The sequence below is a fragment of the Cupressus sempervirens genome, chromosome 11 (assembly GCF_028749045.1).
Source record: "Cupressus sempervirens isolate cs-2001-9-10 chromosome 11, ASM2874904v1, whole genome shotgun sequence".
NCBI lineage: Eukaryota > Viridiplantae > Streptophyta > Pinopsida > Cupressales > Cupressaceae > Cupressus > Cupressus sempervirens.
In genome coordinates this window covers 586,145,155-586,166,246 of record NC_143128.1, presented here as the reverse complement: position 1 = coordinate 586,166,246, position 21,092 = coordinate 586,145,155, and the positions used below count along the sequence as shown (strand labels likewise).

The window sequence follows — 21,092 nt, the reverse complement described above, 5'->3', positions numbered from 1 at the left end:
AGAGGAAGTAGATATAATTAACAAGAAATTCAAATATGACCTAGGAAAAAATGCTCGACTTTAGTGGTCCATATATCATAGGAAACAATGCCTATTATAGTTGAAAATGCATGAGGAATTTGGCCATCTAATGATTTAGTATGTAGGGTAAATTGATCTTAGAACAACAAAAAAATTGACTTTGGATATAACACAGTTGAACCAAGACCAAGTGGAGAGTTTGGTTAGAGAGAGACACAAATATAAGTCTTTATATGAGCATTCAGAGGAAGAAAATGTTAGAATGGTTAGGGTTACTATTGTACCAAAAGATTGAGCTATCAATGTCGATACAAAAAATAGTCATATAGAACCACATGAGGAAGTTAATCCATGACACAAACCCTATGAGGGTTGACACTAGCCCACTACCAACAATCCCCTCCTAGCATCGCTCGCCACAACTTGGGTGATTCAAACTTGAGACCTAGATTTGACATCACTTGTTAGAATGGTCAAGATTATCATTGCACCAAAATATTGACCTGTTATTGTAGATACAACCAATAGTATAATAGGACCACATGAGGTGGTTAAGCCATATCATGAACCCTACAAGGGACACTATCCCACTACTAACATAAACATTTATGTGGTAGGAGAGAGCCACACAATTTATTGGAAGAGGGAATATTATCCAAATCATTAAGAGAGGAGAGACAATGTTTGATTATGAACAAGAATAGAGATTGGTGGTTTCTTTCCAAGATGCCACATTTTTGAGAATTAAAAAAAAAATACTATAAAAGATAATAAAAGACATGGATGAAAGAGATGAAGTCCAAAAGTGAATAAATTGATAATTGAAATAATCATACACTATTTCAACCCTATGTTGGCTCGAACTATATAATTTTGGAATTTGTACATAGGGACAATTAGGGCCTGTACAATCTTAAATTGGATGCACTCCAATTTAATGATGGTTTAATACCTATTTAATGCGAGATCATCAATCTCCTTGCATCTTTCCTTCTTTCTTCACTTTTTTTCCCTTTCTACTAGAAGGAATTGGGGTAAAACCTAATAAATCCTCTTTAAAGATCTTATTTTCATGGTGTTAAGTGTGAGGTAGGATCTATCCTCCCAAGTACTCCCTTTCCTCCATCTATCAACTTTAAATTTGTATCTCCACATCAAAATGACTATGTCTCAAACTATGTAGCTAATTTCTAGGATCCAAGAGATGTTTTGGGATCTTGAAGGGACCCTAAAGGTTTTGAACTCTAGTTTTTAGGGGTGTAATGTTCTCTTGATGGGCCAATCAAGGTTGTAGTGTGCTCCTAATTGGGCCCTTTTTTGGGTCCTTTGTTTGGGTTTTATGTCTAGATACCTTCGTGGTGTTAATTCCTATGCAAGTTGGGCTACAGGAGTTAGTCAATTCTAAGCTCTATATAAACCCTTCAATTTCCTCATTTTCACATCATGCATTCAAAAATTAAAGCACTCTAGCACTCAAGATTTCAAATTCTATAGCACTCAAGTTTTCAATCCTTCAAGTCTTCAAGTGTTTATTCAAGCATTCAAGAAATTGAAGGAGTTTATCTTCAAGATATTCTTCAATCCATTAAAGATCATTTGTTCCATCTTATATATCCATTCATCTTCATCTTATTGATCCAAATCAACTAGTGAAGCAAGCACATTGCATTTGATTCAAGAGATCCAACTATTGTAAGGTGAATTTATACATTTACTTTACATTCATTCTATTTTAATTATTTCAATTCAAAGGTTAATTCCTAAACATTTTACCAAGGGCAATCTTGTATCAACAATAATAATAATTTTTTATTACCGGTTGTTGATATTGAATTGATGAATAGGTTATAGATCTAAGTATCCTTTTAGCTTTCTTGAAAATTATAAAATCAAAATCAATGTTGTGTACATTTTATTAGGGCTGATCAGTTCACCCCTAATTGATCAACAATGATTGAGAAAACCCTAATCATCTAGTTCACCCTTGATAGATCGCCAAACAATTTTTGGGGTTTTGTTGTTGAGTAGTTTCAAGCCCAAATCCAACAATTTTCATTCATTCAGATTAGTAAAACAAGCATAAAAATATATTCTAAAGGCGTGTTCTCTACCTTATTTATTCTTTCAACATATTTACTCATATAGATATAGCTTCTCACATCATCTAGGGATTTCAAGGATTTGGATATCTTTCCCCAATTCTTCCTAGACCTAGTTTGCATTAGTGCTCCTACTTGTTTAGTTAACACTAATCTCTCTTGACCTAGAACTTTAGAATTGGGATTTAAAGGACTCATGTCCTTGAATTACCTCCCTATGTTATGTTATGTGTGTGGTTATGTGTGATGAAATTAGGCTAGATATATGTGATTCACATTTCTAACTGCACATTAATTTGTGAACTCGACTTATGACATTTCCACTTTTGATTTGGTGTTAGATTTCTTATTAAAAGTTACGTATTTGTATTCTGTTCTATTATCTCATGATCTATATTTTCATACTTTATATATTATTTATATTGCATTGGGGTTTAGTTCATATCATAAGGTTAGATTTATTTTGTATCTTCTTGCCTTGTTTGGTGTATGAGCTTTACACTTCCAGTCCTACTTATAGTATTCCTATTAGGAGAAGTTGTAGACTCATGACACTTTTTGATCCAGATTCCTCTTCTCCTCGCCTTAGGAACCTTAGTGATCCAATGGTTTCTCTTGATCCTAATCCTTCTATGGAGAATGAATCTTCCCACTCATCTCCTGATGAGGATGAGGCTTTAAGAGTTCTTCGTAAACAAGTTAACAAACTTGCTACTAAGATTGATAAAATGCACAATTGGCTTCTTCAAAAGAATCATAATATTGAGTCTATTTATTCTTTTGATTCTCTTAAGAAAGTGATCCTTAATGATAAATATGGTGTTAATCTATTGTGCGATCTTAATCACCTTGTCCATACTCATGTTAAGCCTTTAAATCAAGTTTCACTTCTAAAGTAGGAATGACTCCACCTATTTCTACTCTTGAACATATTTTGGTTGTATTTTCACCTATCTCTAGAATTTCTACTTATGTTTCTCCTATTGTGACAACTTCTATTCATTCATCTAAACCTCTTAGTAACCTTCCTCTTCCTTCTCTTCCTGTGAGTGTTTCGTCTGTTTCATTGCCCACTTCACAACCTTCAAATAATAGTTCTTCTTTAACTTACCCTAATTCTCATACTATGGATCCTAGTGTTCCAACTATAATTTATTCTATTCTAGCTAATTTGTACACCCTTCTTAGTGTGTTGAATGTGCCTATGCCACTTTTTTCTTCAAATGATTCCACTATCCTTAGCCTTTCTTGGACTATGGCTTCTTTACAAAAATAACTTGCTTGCTTTACTCAATCTAGGTTTAATGTTCCTACATGTAATATGGGTAGTCTTTTTCTTTTGAAATTATCTGTACCACTGCTCCTCAATAAGTTGATATGTCTTGGCCTAATACTTATAATGGTAAAGGTGATCTTGTGACACATATTAAAACTTTCCAAGTGCTATGTACTGACTATGCTCATGATCATATTATTTTAGGTGAATTGTTTTCTCACACCTTCCATGAAAAATATTTGCAATAGCTTTTCTCTTTTCCATCTTATTCTATCAACTCCTTTCATAAAATTACTAATGCACTTATACAATGGCTTCAAAATAATATTGGTCCTTCTATTTCTTTGACTGATTTGATGCATTGTAAACAAGGTCCTAAGGAGAAAGTGACTGATTTTCTTGGGATATTTAAGCATTTGCATGCTTAGATTTCTTATACTATGTCTGATATTGATATTCAACATATTTTTATTATGAATTTATGAAAGGACATGAGAGACAAAATTCAACTTACTGAGTTTACTTCTTTTTCACAAATTTGTGCAATGCTTCATCATTATTGATTACAAGTGAGTAAGTTTGAGAGCACCACTCCAATGGCATCTATACCTATTGATAAGAGCGATGCCACACCTAATCATAACATATTTCAAAAACCTAACATCTATGTCAAGATTAAAAAATCCATGACTATAGTAGATGATCAAATAGTTGTTGGATCTCGAGGTGCCACTAATTTTTCCCCTATTTTTTGGATAAATTATAAGTTTACTCCGCTTTCTAAGTCTTTGCATTATATTATGGGTGTTGAAAATAATTGGTTAATTGTGTATTGTCTTTACTATTACACAAAATATCATATCATTTCTAGTTAGTGTATGTCGAGCTCACTCAAGGGATGAAGAAAATTTCTTGTGTTTATCGAGCATTCTAGAGTTTTCCAAGTTCAAAAGAAAGTGTCTATTGAGTTCACTCGAGTGAGAAAGAGAAGATCACAAAAGTTGAGTTTTAACTAAGCTTACTCAATTAATGAAGGAAATATTGGATTGAACTAGTGTTAACTAAACTCACTCAGTTACCAAAGAAGCTTTGTGAATATGTAGTGTCAAGAAAATTTAGTTGGTTAACATAGGAAAATCATTTCTAAGTTTGTGTCTCCTAAGCAGGGTCGACCATCAAAGGATTTTCTTGTTTTGGCATATTGAATTCAATAGTTTTGTTTGTTGGTTCTAGCCAACTGAGGAGATGAATATTAAGTATTCTAAGTTGTATTCAAGCTGACTTGACAATGTGTATGATATAAATATAAGGTCAAGTTGAGGATTGAATGTGTGGAAGAAATATAAGATTTGAAGATGCTTAGAGGAAGCGAAATAGAAGGATAAGAAAAATATCCTTGTTGAGCTACAAAGATAAATTTGATCAGAAAGGATCAAGTATACAAGCCAGAATAAAGATTTGTAATCAACAATTTAGTTGCATCAAAATTTAGGTAATCTCATTGTTACTCTTTAACCATTGTAGCAGTGATCTAAATCTCTTAACAGAGTTGGCTTAACAACTATTTGACATCTAAAGGATCTAGGATTTATTTTAGTGGTAACTAATTCAACCCTCCCCTCTCAGTTACTCCTCTTATATTTCTAACAATGGGGAGGTTGGTTAGTGATTACACTTCCCCCTATTAAATTGCTTCTTCCCTTTGCTACATCGAGTCCACATTTTAATCCTAAATCCTTTTGTCAATATTGTCACCATCCTAGACATGATATTGATGCCTTCTATTCTTTGAAGCATAAGATTCATAACTTGAATGATTCTAATGCCTTATCTATTGATAGTCATGATACTATAAATAAATCCGTGGCACCTTCTAATCAAAATCTTCAAATCTATACTAAGTAATTTGAATGATATGACGATGATAAGTTCAAGGCTCCTAATGGTGCTCTTTATATAAGTACTCTGATTTCTAAATATCTTTATTATGGTTTCTTATTGATTCTACTTCCATGGTTAATGTTATTAATGAGGAACATTTATATGCTAAATAAAAACATTGTAATTTCTATGAATCAACTAATACTTGGATTCAAGTTTGCGATGGTTTGTGGTATCCTCCTAAATGTTCCATTTCTTTTCTTGTTGAGATTTTTGGTAAAGTGGTGAGCAATACATTTTTGGTCATTCCTAGTTTTGATTAGTTCCAAGTGAAGCTTGGTTTACCTTGGTTGACTTCCATGCAAGCCATTGCTTCCCCTATTCATCATTGCATTAAATTTCCTTATGATAGTGAGATTAAGCTGATAAATCATAATTTTAATCACATTTCTAGATCTTAATTAGCATTGTGCTACTCTTGATTCCTTTTGGACTTCTATTCCTACTGCAACTCCTACTCATTTAGATTATATTTTTTGCACTTATCAAGCTCATAAATGTTGAAATATCGTTGAGTTAAGTATGCCTAAGGATATTTTTGTGGTCTTTTAACTACATCTTCTATGTCTATTTCTTTTTATTCTTCTATTCTAATGGTCAACCATCTCTTGCACCTACCGATCCTCCTAGTGTGGTTCTTCCTCCTAGTATGGTTCTTTCTTTTAGTATTGATCCTTCTCCTAGTGTGGTTATTCCTCCTAGTATGGTTCTTTCTTCTAGTATTGATCCTTCTCCTAGTGTGGTCCCTCTTCCTAGTGTGGTTCCTCCTTCTACCTCTTATCCTCTTGTTATTCCTCCTCTTGTACCATCAAAAGATAAGAAGCCTATGGTTCTTGATCCTCCTTCGTATTCTCAAAAAATATCTAATAAGTCTAAGCATAACATACATGCTTGTGAACATTGAAAGAATCGTCAGGCTCATGCTAAAGCTTGTATGAATCCTTCTCATCAACCCATGATTGTCAAGGATGTCAATCACACTAATGAGATAGATATTCTTATTTTGGATTCTATGGATATTAATTTAGATGAAGAAGATACTATAGATGATGATTAGCATGAGATTATTGATCTTGATGTTGATTTACCCAACATGATTTTTATGAAGCTTACACTTATATCTACTTCTAAGAATGGTGACTCTCCTGAGGGTCCTTTAGAATTAGCTATTGTACATACAATGTTGGCTATAGACCCTCTTTCATTTTATCTACCTCCTCTTATTGGTATTTACCAAAATAGGGGAGGCGGGAAACATACTTGAAGTGAGTGCTCTAACATAGTAGCTTTTTGTATGTTTTGTTTTTTTTATGTGCTTCCCTTGTACTATGTTTTCTTATTGTTATGTGTTTCCCCTATATTGTGTTTTCTTACTGTTTAATTAGATTTCTCTAAACTACCCTTGTTGCTTTGTTGGAACAACGTGTTAAAGGAACAAAAATTCTATCATTGTTCTATTTGCATCTCACCTCTTCTATCTATTGTTATACATTATGTTGTACATGTGTTATTTTTTGTACTTGTATCCTTGTATTGTCTTCTAGGATTTGTGATATGGTAGCACCAATAATTTTTTATCTTCATGGTGGTGGTCCAAAAAGACTCTTCTTTGTAACTCTTACATGTCTCTCTTCCATTGTGTTGTAGTTCTACTTCCTTTTGGGGATGATGGCATTTCATACTTGATGTACTATTTACATATTATCATATGATCATACTAACCCCGATGTTAGTAGATCCCTTTGTGCTCTTTGTATGTTGCATATTTATTTCTGTTGATTTGTCTTCTCCTAAGGGCATCTCATAGAGGGAGAATCACTCAATGATTGTGTGTATACTCCATTAAATTCATTATTCCTATTAAAGTGTTATCAACAACTTTAATGTGGGGGCATACACTCTATTCATTTTTGGACTCTAGTCATGGAGTAGTGAGTACAGTTTCTCAATATGGCTTGGGGTACTCTATTCCTAGATGCTTAGTATGATTCCTAAGTTATCCTCAAATATATGCATTACTACTTCATCCCCCTTTTCAATGCACATATCTTATGAATCCCTTTATGGATTATTCACAATCCTAAAGAATTCTCCATGCACACATTCAACATAGTAAGTGATAATCCTTGTCATTGGGTCTCTCTTTTCTTTACATGCACGTATACTAAATATCATCCATGGGTAACACATAACAATTTTCTAAGTCCCATACATGGGTAACACAATCTTATTGGACCTTGTCATCGTGATACGAAGAACATTGATCTAAGTGTGGGACTTCTAATGGATTGACTAGCAGGTTACCACCATGTTAGACTATTTTAATGCCATCATTTTGTAGAAACTCTTTGAAAAATGATTCACATTAGGGTGGGAACTCTACTGGGCAAGATAATCACTCCTCATCTCTTTCTATTTCAGTCAAGATTTCTCTCTTACTATGATTTGGGAGTTAGTAAAGTCTCAATCCCTTGCGGGCTTGATCGATTCTTTGTCTCCTTAATTATACTGAGAGTATCTTATGCTTTGTAGTCTACTTTACCAAGAGTTTGGATCAAGTCCATACTCTCACTAAAGTGAGGGATACATATACCATCTTCAATTGGATGCACTCCAATTTAAATGAATGTTTAGCACCTATTTAATGCAAGATCATCAATCTCCTTCCATCTTTCCTTGTTTCTTTCCTTTTTTGTCCTTTCTCCTAGGTGGAATTGGGGAAAAATCTAATAAATCCTCTTTAAAGATCTCATTTTCATGGCATTAATCTTGAGATAGGATCCATAATCCTAGGTCCTCCCTTTCCTCCATCTATCTACTTGGTATTTGCTCTCTACACCGAAATGGCTATATCTCAGACTCTATGCCTGATTTATGGGATTTGGGACCTATTTTGGGATTCCAAAGGGATCTAGAAGGTTAGATGGCCCCTAGTTTATCAGGGGGACAATGTGCCCTTGACCAATTATGGGTGGAGTGTGCCCTTGATGAGCTAATAAGGGCCACAATATGCCCCTAACTGGGTACTCTTTTGGGTTCTCTATTCAACTCTTGTGTCTGAATAAATTCAAGATGTTAATTCCTAGGTAGGTCATCCTAAAAGAGTTAGTAAATTTTGATCTCTATATAAACATTCCATTCCCTCATTTTCACATCACACATTCACAAGGTCAAGCTCTCTAGCACTCAACTTTTTAAGCCTTCAAGCATTCATTCAAGCATTCCTCCATTGAAGATCAATGATTCAAGAATTTTAGCAATTGAAGGATTTTATCTTCAAGATCTTCTTCAATCCATTCAAGATCCTTAGTTGGATATTTTAAATCCATTTATCTTCACCTTCTTGATCCAAATCAATTGGTGAAGCGAACACATTACATTTGATTCAAGAGATTCGATTATTGTAAGGTGAATTCATACATTTACTTTGCATTTATGTTATTTTAATTATTTCAACTCAAGGCTTATTCTTAAACTAGGGTTTGACTAAGCCAAACCCTTGATCAATAAAAGCCCTTTTTTATTACAAGTTGTGGATATCAAATGGACAAGTAGGTTGTAGATATGAGTAACTTTTTGGCTTTTTTCAGAACCATGAAATCAGAATCAACATCACAATAATTCTACTAGGGCCAACCAGGCTACCCATGATTGATCAAGGTGACCAAGTTGCCTTTGATCATTCAATTCACCCTTGACAAATACTAAACAAGTTTGAGGTTTTGTCCGTTACACAATTTCAAGCCCATATCCATTGATTTCCATCCATTATGATTAGTATAACAAGCATAAAAAATAATTCTAAAGGTGTGTTCTCTACCTTCTTTGTTCTTTCAGTATATTTACTCATATCTAGCTTTAGCTTCTCACATCACTTGGGGATTTCAAGGATTTGGATATCTTTCCCCTATTTTCCTAGACCTAGTTTGCATTAGTGTTCCTTACTTGTTTGGTTAGCACTAATCTCTCTAGACTCAGTTCTTTAGAATTGGCTTTGAAAGGACTGATCTCCTTGACTTCCTTCCCTATGCTATGTTATGCATGTGTGGTTATGTGATGAACTTAGGCTCCATATCCTTGAATCACATTTTCAACCCCACAGGGCCCTTGAAGAATATGACATGTTGTAGAGAAGGTTGAATAAGAAAATGCAAACACAAGATATGTTGTCATCGAATGATCTCATAAAAGGTAAAGATTTTCTTACAAGTCATAAAAGATTTCATAAGGAACTATTAGAGGACACAAAGAGTCTAGAAACTAGAGAAATTGACATACTCTCAACTATTCTACATGATGTAGGATTTCTTTCACTCAAGTAATGACAACCTAAATTGACCAATATCATGTCTTGGGCTATTGAGGAGGTCAAAGGAGATGATGACTTGTGAATCTCATGTGATAAGATTACAAACATGTTATGTAGACAAGAATATGTCATGATACATTTGTGCCTCAACATTAATGTGTACAAGGATCAAGTATACATTGACCATCTAGAAGAATAGAATTTGTTTATTTTAAAAGTCAAATAGTTGTTCATTAAGGTTATGTGTTTATATGTGGAAAGACATGTCTATTTGGTGAAAAGACTTATATCTTCCATATATAAGGAAGATAATTTTGTAATGGGCATGAGAAGAACAATTTCTATTTCCAAAACTTGTATTGTACATCTTTAGTTTTCAAGTAATACCATTAATATTTTTTCTTAAATTATGTTATGAAAAATATTTATTCAAGACGAGTTCTCATTAATTTTCATTTAAAGTAAATGAATGCTTTATTAAATCTTTGTATGAAGGAATTATTTGTTGTCAAAATAGTTTGATAAACAAGATACATTTGAGAGTTCAATGTCCTTATGTTTCTTGTCAAACTAACTTTTTCAAGAAAAACTTAAATTCAACCACACTGATTATTGTGGCAAATAATAATTGAATAACATTGTAGTTCAAAATAACTGACTAGTTCATCCAAGTGGTGATCATAATAATTGTCTCACAAATTTATATGTAGGGTCTGAGCATGACTCTATAGTCCAAGGGAGGAAAAGACACTAGCCAATTACCTATGAACTTCATTCATAATCATTTAGAACATAATTAGATCAACTAGGAGAAGTAAATGATAAATAAAAGTCAAAATCAAGATAGTAGTAGGAAACAATAAAAGAGATAACACTAAGAAGAAGACAAAAGCGAGAACAAATAAAAAATTGTGAAAGTTGACAGAAAGTACTAGTACAAAGAAACAAGACATCCAAGAAGTAAGAAGAAGTTAAATAATTAGTAAACAAGATAAACTATCTCAAAGACATATCTCTCTTTTAGATGGATATCAAAAGTAGAATATAAACCTAGATTTATGCCAAGGCATTGGTAGGAATGGAGCTATTTGGGGCCGGTGCATGTAGAGTGCCCGAGGTGAGTAGGAGTTGGTGGCCTATCTCTCTATGGGGGCTAGAAGTGCTTGGTTGAGATTGGTAGTAAGATTGCCCTACCCTAATATTATAGATGGTAGTGTTTAGATTGACAATTAGTAGAGTATTTAGTAGGAGCTATGAAGGATTGGTATTCACGATGAACAATAGTGGTTAGGAAATATAATCTGCTATAATATCCAAAAAAAGCATAAACTAGAAGAATCAATTTATTAATAGGTGCACTAGCCTAGGTCCTGTAGAGCCTAAAGTGTAGGGGATTTCAACCATAGTTCAGTTAATTCCCTTCATTTGTTAGACACATAAGACATAAAGTTTGACATACATTTAGAACTTTCAAATCTATTGATTTGGAAACCAAGAGAGTGTAAGTTCTCTTGAGGAGAAATATTATCCTAACTACCATTGTTTAAATGTCACAAATTCCCTTTACAAAAAAAGAACCTTCACTAATCTTGCATTTTCAAAAGTCAAAGCAATGATTGGATCTACTAGGTCTACATGCACCCATCACCATTACATCATTTAGTCCAAGGAATGCTTAATCTTATTGAAAAATAATTTTGAATGCCCAATTATCTTTAAATTTTGAATGTCCAATAATCTTATTATAACATACAATGAATTGCAACCCCTATTAAAAGGTAATTTTGAATGCCCAATTTTTTAAATAAACATGTTGAATAAAAAATTGCGCTTTGTGCAAGCAATACTCATTATAACCCCTAGTTCAACAATAAAAAAGCTCACAAAATTTTAATTTTTTTAAAGGAAGGCATCTGCTTATTTATAATTAATACATCAAACGAATATCTTGAATTAAGAATATTTTTATATTTATTTTTTCAAAGTTGTGTTCTCTTGATTTCATGAATACAAAATCTCACGAAACCCAAAACATTAAAACTTTCATTTTATCCCCATAAAATAGTCTTTCAACCAAGCTTCGAGTCCACGCAACAACTAGGATCCTTAGACCATATTCTACAGAAATTACAGGTTATTACTAAGAATTCTATTCTCATCACTTGAAATCTGTGATTTCCAACTGTTTCCAACGGTTTTTTTCTTTAAACTAAACAGAGGAGAAATAATCTACTATAAAAAACATAAACTAGAAGAATCAATTTGTTAATAGGTGCACCAGCCTAGGTCATGTAGAGCCTAAAGTGTAGGGGATTTTAACCACAGTTCAGTTAATTCCCTTCATTTGTTAGACGAGTTAGACATAAAGTTTGGCATACATTTAGAACTTTTCAATCTATTGATTTGGAAACCAAGAGAGTGTAAGTTCTCTTGAGGAGAAATATTATCCTAACTACCCTCCGAATAACCACCATTGTTTAAATGTCACGAATTCCCTTTACAACAAAAGAACCTACACTAATCTTATATTTTCGAAAGTCAAACCAATGATTGGATCTATTAGATCTGCATGCACCCATCACCATTACATCATTTAGTCCAAGCAATGACTAATCTTATTGAAAAATAATTTTGAACGCCCAATTACCTTTTAATTTTGAATGCCCAATTTTTTAAATAAACATGTTGAATGACAAATTGCCTTTTGTGCAAGCAATACTCATTATAACCCCTAGTTCAGCACAAAAAGAAAAGAATCTCACAATTTTAATAATTTTTTAAGGAAGGCATGTGTTTATTTACACTTAATACATCAAACGAATATCTTGAATTAAGAGTTTATTTTATTTTTTCAAAGTTGTGTTCTCTTGACAAAATCTGACGAAATCGTCTTTCAACCAAGCTTAGAGTCGCAACAGCTAGGATCCTTAGACCATATTCTACAGAAATTACAGGTTATAACTAAGAATTGTATTCTCATCGCTTGAAATCAGAGATTTTCAACTGTTTACAACGGTTTTTTTCTTTAAACTAAACAGAGAAGATACGGACACATATGCGCATTTAGAAGGCAATAAATGTTATTTGACCCAGGTGTTTTTCTTGTTTGACCGTGCACAGCTGTAGGGACATCCTGAATCTCATTGGGTCGTAAATGGTATAGTACAACTGCTCTAACCCAAAAACAAATAACCAACAAAAACCATTGATTTGTTAGATCATTAGCTTCCCAATGCACTACTCATCATAAATAGGTCAAATGATCAGGACAGCATTTACATTGATTTGGGAGTAAGGTTTTCTTTGGTGCCCGAGATGGAGTGTTTTGCTAGGCCAAAACATACAAGGAAAATGTATGCTAATAAATCTGCTAGTCCTTCACATCCCATGGTGGAGGTGAATGTGAAAGATAATAGCACTGTAAATTGGCCTATGAGCATTCATATTCTCAGTCCTCTTCCCCTTCCCCCTCCCCTTCCCCTTCCTATTCCTCACACTAGTAGTAATTCAGCAAGCCCAAGCCCACAATATGGAGTCCCACATCCCAAGTATTTTATGTCTCCAAAAGATGAGATGCACATCTCCGCATTGCTATCCTTCTCCTACGAAGAACTCTCATCAGCATGTAACTCTTTTAGTCAAGAAAGTTGTGTGTATAAGAGATCGGATAGAGTTGTTTACAGAGCATCTTTGATGGTTCAAGCCACAGTAGCTCATCTTCTCAACCCCAAGGTATGATTAGCCATTGTAGGCCATTTGTCAAGAACACTTTTGGATTTTAGAAAACTAGTCAATATGATACATTATAAGATGCAAAAGCTTCTGATTATGCTGTGTATGCTGTTTTGCTCGGGTGCCATCTACGGTGCCACAAGAATGCACCTTTCCATAGAGCAAATATAATACATTTGGGAGCAGGTGCATATATGTTGCCCCATAGCCATTGGCGTTTTGCTCAAGGTTTTGGATCACAGGAAGAGGCCTATCATTACAAAGAAGGAGAAAGTATGCAATCCATTATGAGGAGGGAAAAAGATGATACCGTGTAAAACCTGGTTTATATTTTGCATTCATTTTTCATGGCATCTGTAAAGTTCATTATCAGAAAGGGGGGGAAATTGTACTTAGTGAAGAATCAGAAGCTTTTGCATCTTTTGGAAAATTGATACAAATTAAAGATACATTATTGTTGTCTTTGTTTGCCCTTATGGTTTGTTCTATGCAAATGTCAGCCATACAAGGAGTTCGTTATGGAAGTGAACAAGATGGCTTGTCTACAACATCCATATCTATGCAAATTGATTGGCTTCCATGCAGGGGAGAGTGGAGATCGCATGGTGGTCTATGAGAGACTTGCTAATGGCGGCTTGGATCAGCTTCTTATTTATAGCAGGACAAATGGAAATAGATCCTCCCCAATTGATTGGAGCAGCAGATTGAAAATTGCTTTTGGTGTTGCCCAGGGTCTTGCATTTCTACATGAACAAATATCATTCCAGGTACCCATATAGCTGCCATGAAAATGTATTGAGATTTCCTTAATTATTTCATAATTACATTGTTGGTGGTGGCCACTTTTAAACATCGCACACTAAGAAAGAAGTTGAGCTTGGAAAAATAAGCTAATTTTGACATCTAACACTTTTAGCCTAGGAATCAAACATTAGTGTGTGATGTTTAAGCTGTCCAATTGATAGCAAGATTTTGACATTGTGAAGTAATATGTTCAATATTTGAATGCAGGCCATGTACTGTGAATTCAGGGCTGCAAACGTCCAGATTGACAAGGATTTCAATCCCAAATTGTCAGACTATGGCTTTGCCTGTGAAGCCCAACTCTCTTGCAGTTCATCAACGGTGAGCTTACATTAATTCATTTGATTCCACAATTTCAACTTCTGGATTTGATTATGTAGAGCTTTTTAATCATTAATTCATACATTCTGAAATGTTGATGGTAAGAAAACTCTACACAATCAAATCCAGAAGTTGAAATCGCATTAGGATATATTGTAGAAATCTAATAAATTTCATTTGATTCCATTTTCTGGAGTTTCAGAGGAGAGTAGTTAACTCTAATTTTTTATGGGCTGTCCTACAAATTTCCCTCCCTCAGTAAACTTAAATCAGCCACAGAAGGCCAAACAAAGATTCACATATGGATATAAATCTGTGATTTGTTTTTAGCATCAATGTTTCTGATCACAATTGATGATCTATTGATGAATTCCACTAACATCTTCATGTTGCATGCTTAAAAGTCACACAATCATATTCATAATTCAGCTGGGTTAAACATCGTACACTAACAACTGATTCTTAAATCAAAAGTATCAAATAGTCAAAACTGACTAATTCTTTCTAGACTTAATCTGTTCCTATTATGTGATGTTTAAAGACCGATTCCACAATCATCTAAATAATAAATGATACTAGCATGAGTTGTGTAAATCTCAGTCTTTATACATCCTCGCGATAGGTGCTTAAAATGTCTGACAATCATATCTATAAACAACTAAATGATATTAGCATGGAATGTATAAATCTGAGATAAGTTGGCTTGAGGTTGTGGGTAGTTTCCCATGGTCTCAGGTTCAAATCTCTCCCAGATTTAAGAGGTGAGACATCTTGCGGTCACCCATCTAATCAAATTTGTTTGATGCACAGACAACGGAATATCTTGCACCCGAGACTGTAAGGAGAGGAATAGTGTGTACAAAGAGCAATGTGTGGAGCTTTGGGGTAATGCTGCTGGAGTTACTAACAGGAGGGCATCCAAAGGACGAGAGAGATCTGGTGAAATGGGGTGTACCTTTTCTAAGCGAGGAATCAAAGCTCTTTATGATAATGGATCCCAGACTGAGTATATCAAACATCTCAGTCCAAACAGCTATGGCTGTGGCAGACTTAGTTCTAAAATGCTTGCAAGAGGAGCCTTCAGATCGTCCAACTATGAGAATAATTGCTGAAACCCTCAAGTCTCTTCCAGACATAAGATGCTCCGTCTCCCCCAAATTTCCATTGAAAGAACCCACCTCAATAAAACATGAAGATTGCAATATTACCGAGCCAAAAACTGTAGGGGTACTTTATCAGTCGAAGAATTGGCCACAATGTGCAAGGATAAAGCACCTCAAAAACCCACCTAGTACTTATTATTCATGAACATAAGGTTTTCATAGATCGTACTAAAAAACAAGCTTAAATCAATTGTGTATATTTTTGAATACAAGATTTTGAGTAACATTCAATCTATCATCAAAACCCAAGGGTTCTAGTTCATTTTGATCAGGGGAGCAGTTGGGACAAGTTTGACACATTGTAGCTTGTATATATGTTATTTCATAATTCTTTATATAAAGACAGAGATGACCTGGAGGATAAACTTTTAGCTTATATATATGCTACCTCATAGCATTGTAATCTCTTATATAAAGACAGACAAAGATATGATAGGCTTACAACTTATATATATACTACTTCATGATATTGTAATCTGTTATATAAAGATAGAGATGATATCTGTTTATACTAAGATATTTCTATTAAAAAAAATAATGTATTTTTCAATGCACAACTTAATTTTAGTCTACTTTGTAGATTTAAATTAAATCAAATCAAATCATAATGAAAATAAAATATTGATATAAATCTGATAATCAAATTTTTTTTTCAATTGTAACAAATCACAATCTAAGACAACCACCTATAAATCATAGACTATCATTGAAAAGGCTTTAAATATAAGTCTACTAGTACTAACTGAAAGAATTTAAAAAATCAGATCATAAGTTATCTTCTAAATTCTCATAAATATCAACGAACAATATTTTAAAACCTTACTTCCTCAATAAAGTCTATTTAATAGAACAATAAAATATGACCCAAGAAGTTGGTTGAAATATGGTAGACAGTTTTCTCTTTTGAATCCCATTTAAATGATGTGAAAGATTGATACAGAATTTGCTCCATAATTTAAAAGATCTGTTTGTCTACTTTCTCTAAAGTTTCTTAAAGGATGTGTTTGCTAGGGGTATGGGCGTCTGTCATATGAATTCTTCAATTCATTTTTCTTGTCTGCGTTATTATATCCTGTCCTAATGTTAGTTAATAGCTATGTACCTCGCAAATAACAAAACTGTTTGATATATCCGTGTCGGAAATAAGGCCTCTACTAATGTGCCGATTTTTATCTGTTCGAGATGTTCTCTCTCTCTTCAAGATGTAGCGATTAATGGTCGGCAAAGAACCAGATTCTTCGAATGTATGTTTATCTTTATTTTGTTTTGTATTTTTGATGGAGGTGTTTTATGAAATCTTTTTGGCTATTTGGTATTTTTAAAAATCATTTAATAAAAATAAAGTCTAAATAATAGTATTGAATTCGAGTTTTCTTTTTTATGTTAAAGAAGTTTATCAACAAGTACAACTAAGAAGAGCAGAGTAGTCCATAGGTACAAAGTGGTCAGCCAAATCTTAAAACTTGCTGACCATGACCAACAACAGCAAATTGAAGTATTCAGACTATAAACATAACAAAATTTACAAATTAGACAAAACAAGCTTGAAATGATAAAATAGCTGAACACTGGTGCAACATAACTAATAATGACCAAATTATCACAAGAACATAAGCTATTGACATTAGGCACAATATCCTCATAAATGACTTCAGATTATCTATTATCATCTCTATTTCCATGTCCCGTATAGTGCTCTAGTTTCAATCTGTGGTTTCCATCAAAGATAGATCAGTGATGTCTTTTTTTGCAATATGATCCTCTTCATTCATAGACAACTCTTGATTCATCCTCAAGCTCTCCTAGTTAATCCTCGGGCTCACTGAGTCATCCTGACCAATGCTTTCCAATCCCTCGTAGGATTGAATGTCTTTGCTGAATATGACCATGGTTCCATCTTTCAACAATGAATTGAGTCTTTCTGTTGTGATTCCTAGAGTGACAGTAACCTGAGACACAATATAGAAATTTGTGAGTTTATAATTAAACTTTGTAAGGTCTTGCTTCCTGCTTTGGAAAATCTCCTCACTCCTTTGTTTCCAAATGCACCGTAAAATGTGAGCAGTGAGCACAAACCAGAATTTGTTAAGCTTATCATAAAAACTAGTAAGGATATCTCACTAGTATACATTGTTTCTAGTATTCCAAGTAAAGCACTGACCAAAAAATAAAGACCAGAGCTTTCTAGAAAAAGGACAATCAAAGAAAAGGTGCGCATAAGACTCTTGGTAGTTGCATATTGAACAAACAATAGGTTGAAGGGTACCATTAGAGAAAAAAGAGCCCACAATAAGTTTCTTGAGCAGGAGGAACCATCTAAAGCAAATAATTTTAGGTTCCACACGTGAGTGCCAAAAACATTCAAAGACAAAGAGCCATCTAGAGTTTAACCAATTACATCTCCATTACTTCTTAATGTGATCAATGATTCCCACATCTTGTTTGAGCATATTATAGATGTGTTTGCTTTGGCATTCATTAAGCTTTCTACCATCTTCACATTTAATACAATCCAACATTTGTCGAGAGTTCATCTTCTTATTCAAGAAAAACTTGCCAACAACTTAATAGATCATAGTGTATGTCTTCTTTTGAGCCACAGGGATGTTATGCTTTCTACTAATAAACTCTCGAGACCTTATTTGCTTATCAACCCATATATCTCGAATGACAGAGATACGTTTTTAATGCCAATTTTTAGCTGAGCAACATTGAGTAAGAGCAAGAGGCTTATTGTTAAGATAAATGCCCCACCAGATAAACCTATCCTTCACATAGAAGTATGGGATTTTGGGTCAGGGCACCTCCCTATTTGATGTTTTGGTGTGCTTTGGTATTTGGGTGTGTGTTGGAATAAGATTCAATGGGTTGGATGCAATGTTAGTCAACTTCATGTTTGTAAGAGCCCATAGTGCTCATTAGGTGATTTAGGGTCATTTTGACTTTAAATAGTGAAAAGTTGCCATTTTAGTATAATGTGGGTTTGAGGGGTGTTATCCTATCTAGAGTCATGGAGTCAAACTCACCCATCGAGTTGACAAAATAAGTCAAAATGCTCATAATTTAAAAAGTTGCTAGCAACTTTACAAAGTTGCTTGAGCAACTTTTGCAAGAAATGGACAAAATGTAGTTAGATTAGTTGTAACTACCCATGCTTGGGATGTAAGCAAGGATTTGATGATTTGAGGTGGTTAATGAAGTTTTGGATTGCAACAATTATTTTTGGCACTTCTGTATAGATGACCATGACAACATCTTTGTAAACTGTACTGTTTTCTTGCTATTGTATGGCTTTGTATGGATTGGCATAAGAGATCAGACCCAAGGGATGTAATGATTTCAAGTAGCTTTCATTTGCAATAGATAGTTTTCTTTCAAGTGCTTGGTGTGTAGAGTTAGAGAATTTTGAGGGTCACGGGTCTGTAAGTGACAGTTATAATGTTGTTTCCTTAGAAATGGCTCTAACCTAAGAACCCACCAGTGGATTTGGCTGAAAACATGGGAGAAGTAGGGTTAGAGTCTATAAATATTATTTTTGTTTCCATTTTGTTGTTGCAATGGATTTCCTAGACCAAATGGGAAGCCCTATGGCTGAATGTTGAACATAGGTGAGCTAGGATAGGGATAACAGTGATTTGCTACGAGCACCCATGACCCTGTGTGAAGGACTTAACAGTATTTTTAGATGCCCTAGATAGTCTCCTAAAAGGATTCTAAGGTGGAAGGAGTTGAATCAAGGTTTGGGAATCAGTTTTTCAATTGTTTATGCTGACTAGTCAAGAGGCCTAATTAATAGGCTTAAAACTAGGGCCTGGTGAAAATTAGGGCTATGGGTGCATCCAGAAGTTAGGACTTTGGATTCTGATAGTGCTGATAGATACTTTGAAGAATTTCAATGTCTTGTGTGGAGTTACTTGGGGAATTTGGGAGCAATAGGCCAAAACAGTGAAATCAAACCTACTAGGAATGAAACAATTAGGCCTCCTAGTGAAACTGAGACCAATTGGATTGGTAATGAGTCAAGAAGTGGGGAAAATGATTCAAAATGACCTTTGATGGGCCAAGAAGGCTGATAAGAGTCTAAGTGAATGTATGGGAAGAACCTAACTAGAGGTTTGGAATTCTAGGAGGGAAGCTGGTGAAGAAGACTAGGCACTTGGGAATTAGTTGGACTAGTTAAGTTTAGGAACTTTGGAATCTTCTAAAGATCAACTATACCTTGGAGGAGAAGTTGATAGTAAGGGTCTTGTAGATCCTAATTGGGGAAAGGTACAACAAGAGCTAACCTTTGGATGATTAGGGAAGAGAAAGAAGCATTTTGAGTGAGGAGAACCTAGGGTACCGGATCCCTTTGCATCAGAGTGGTATTAGAGACAACTTTTAGTTTGGTTTAGGTCAAACAAGGAAGGAAGTCAAGAGGCTAATAGTATGCCACCCAAGGCAATGAGCAAGGGTGCCATAGTGAATTTGGTCAAACATCTCTTGGCTAAAGCCAATTAGGCAGATACAAAGAGCAAGACAAAAATAATAGAATGGGGAGATGGGAGTGATAAGGAAGATGGAAGCATCATAGGGGAGACATCTAAAGGTAAGGATCCTAAGGTGGATCATGATAAAAATGTATTCTTGGATGCCATTAAGTCTCTGAACAAAGACAAAATGGAGCATATTCCTTACTATAGTGGTAGCTTGAATGGGGATGAATTTCTAGATTGGTTGGAAGCCATTGACAACTAGTTTGATTACAAGGAGGTACAAGAGGAGAAGAAAGTCAACTATGCTAAGGCTAGGCTTAAGGGATCAACATTAGTAAGGTGGAATATGATGCAAGATGACATGGTAGTAGTAGGGAAGAAGAAGATAGTATCTTGGGAGAGAATGGAAATAAGGATTAAGGCCCAGTTCTTTCCCACTGATTACAAGATCCAGATGTATCAAAAGGTGCAGAATATAAGAAAAAGAGACTTAATAGTAAGTGCCTATACTAAAGAGTTTAATAGATTGAGTCTCAGAGCTAGGAGACAAGAGGAAGAGGTGGAAAAGGCAGCAAGGTACCTTAATGGCTTAAGGTAAGGGATCCAAGATGAGATCTCCATCAAGGCTCCTCATAGCATGCATAAATGCTTCCAAATGACATTGAAAGCAAAGGACAAAGCTAGAAGGAAAAGTGAGTCATACCAAAGAAGAAATAATAGAGGGTTTAGAGGTAGAGGCAACTTTGGAAGGGGACAAGGTCCTAACAAAATTGATGAAGTTCAATCTACTGATAACAGTGGTAATAACCAGTACAAGGAATCTTTTTAGAGAGGAGGATATAGAGGAAGGGGGCCTCCTAGGGGCAAGTCTTAGTCACAAGGGAAGACTAATTCAATCTTTATTGGCAAGTGCTAGAACTGCAACCAAGTGGGTCACACAATGGGTAGATG

At 34.5% G+C, this 21,092-nt stretch overlaps 1 protein-coding gene across 1 annotated transcript; it reads left to right on the top strand.

Moving 5' to 3' along the window:
• Window positions 1-12,948: 12,948 nt before the first annotated feature.
• On the top strand, window positions 12,949-15,917 carry LOC149531013 (putative serine/threonine-protein kinase PBL1). The gene is made up of 4 exons (XM_089811084.1): window positions 12,949-13,378; window positions 13,879-14,145; window positions 14,390-14,503; window positions 15,314-15,917. The coding sequence occupies exons 1-4, from the start codon at window positions 12,962-12,964 to the stop codon at window positions 15,809-15,811; spliced, it is 1,296 nt and encodes a 431-aa protein (XP_089667210.1). The 5' UTR covers window positions 12,949-12,961; the 3' UTR covers window positions 15,812-15,917.
• The last annotated feature ends 5,175 nt before the right edge of the window (window positions 15,918-21,092 follow it).